General features: G+C 54.8%; 1 protein-coding gene across 1 annotated transcript in view; it reads left to right on the top strand.

Annotated features, from left to right (window-relative positions):
• The window catches only part of RAB3D (RAB3D, member RAS oncogene family), a 27,315-nt gene extending 25,564 nt beyond the window's left edge, over positions 1–1,751 (top strand). The window contains exon 5 of the mRNA XM_011994853.1: positions 597–1,751. Coding sequence (XP_011850243.1) covers positions 597–784 — 188 coding nt within the window. The 3' untranslated portion in view covers positions 785–1,751. The remainder of the gene's footprint in view (positions 1–596) is intronic.
• Positions 1,752–1,820: the final 69 nt, after the last annotated feature.

Genomic DNA, 1,820 nt, shown 5'->3' with positions numbered 1-1,820 from the left:
GCGTGATCTCAGCTCACTATAACCTCCGCCTCCCAGATTCGAGCAATTCTCCTGCCTCAGCCTCCCGAGTAGCTGGGATTACAGACGCGTGCTACCACGTCCAGCTAATTTTTTGTATTTTTCCTAGAGACAGGGTTTCATCATGTTGGTCAGGCTGGTCTTGAACTCCTGACCTCAAATGATCCACCTGCCTCAGCCTCCCAAAGTGCTGGGATTACAGGCGTGAGCCACCTCACCTGGCCGCCTGTCTACTTTTTAAAAAAATTTATTGTAGAGACAGGGCCTTGCTCTGTTGCCCAGGTTGGTCTTGAACTCCTGGCCTCAAGTGATCCTCCCACCGTAGCTTCCCTTAGTGCTAGGATTACAGGCATAAGCCCCTGCGCCTGGCCTGCCACAGATTTTTATCATCGATAGGATCATTTTTCCCATTTTACAGATAAGCAAACTGAGGCTTGGAGCAGCAAAGGCGCACGGCCAAGGTCCCACAGCAGGATAAAGGGCAGAACTAGGCTTAGAAGCCAGGTTTCTGTGATGCCACAGCTGAGACTCTGCCCCTCGGGGGTCTTACATGTGTTCCCACATTAACATTCATCCAGGTTTCGAGTTCTTTGAAGCCAGCGCCAAGGAGAACATCAATGTGAAGCAGGTCTTCGAGCGCCTGGTGGATGTCATCTGCGAGAAGATGAACGAGTCCCTGGAACCCAGCTCCAGCTCAGGCAGCAACGGGAAAGGCCCGGCCGTGGGGGATGCTCCAGCCCCCCAGCCCAGCAGCTGCAGCTGCTAGAGATGTCCCCAAACCCCCTACCCTCCTCTCTCCGGCCTCGGCAGGGACTGTGATTGAGGCATGAGCCACAGTGGTTATCTCCAAGCTCAGGGCAATCCCTTCCCTTCTGTCAACTGCCCCCCGACTCCTGCATGGCTCATTCTTTCACAATGTCGCCGTGGCTGCCAGGTTGCTCAGGCAGCCCCGGTGAGAGGCTACAGACCATGGGGACTCAGCTCTGCATGGCAGGCAGGGGCCCGGGGACATTGACATGCATGAGCTTGCTGCTTTCCAGGGTGTGTTAAGGAGGGTGGCCGTGGGCGACACGTCCCACTCTGTCTGATGGAGGGGCATCCGTGGTGCCTTCTAGCTTAGAACCACTTTCCAGGTCTCTTCTGGGTTGGGCAGGACTGATATTTCCAAGCTGGTGGAAGATGCTTCATCTTCTTCCTCGCACAGTGTGCGCTCTTGGAGTTCGTCCAGGGAAGGCGGCGCCTCTTTCTCAGGTCCTGCAGGCTGGTCTCTGAGCCTGCCCCCACAAACTTTCTGAATTCCAAGGTGGGATGGTGATTTTGACCCCTGCAGACCCTCTACTTACAAAAAGCAGCATTAAAGCGGCCTTTCCCCATTGTAGAAGGGACAAGGAGTCAGATCCCCTCAACACCCCGGCTTCAGGGACCCCAGAAGTGCCTTCCAAGCTTCCCCCAAGAGCCACATCACCCACAACCCTGCCACTGTTTTTGCTGTGTTCACTGCATCTCTGATCCTGAATTGAATTCTGGAACTATGGACCACATTAGACAGGGCAGAGATTCGCCCAACCCCTAGCACTCCGGCTCTGGGCTTTCGGCCAGAAGTTAATTAACCTCAGAGTCAGGAGCCTGGGCCCTCCCTCCTAGGCCCTGTTTAGCTGGTTGTGTTTTAAGCAAGTTCTTGCCCAATCATACATCCTGCTAGAAAAGGAAATGAAGCAACGTTCCCAGCCACCACAGGCAGTTGTCGGCAACTTTCTGATGTATGCACCTGGGCTCCTCCGACTTGAGGGGGACCCTTCCAC

Source organism: Mandrillus leucophaeus, unplaced genomic scaffold (assembly GCF_000951045.1).
Source record: "Mandrillus leucophaeus isolate KB7577 unplaced genomic scaffold, Mleu.le_1.0 Scaffold112, whole genome shotgun sequence".
NCBI lineage: Eukaryota > Metazoa > Chordata > Mammalia > Primates > Cercopithecidae > Mandrillus > Mandrillus leucophaeus.
The sequence above is the reverse complement of the archived record's forward strand: the minus strand, read 5'-3'. Positions and strand labels throughout refer to the sequence as shown.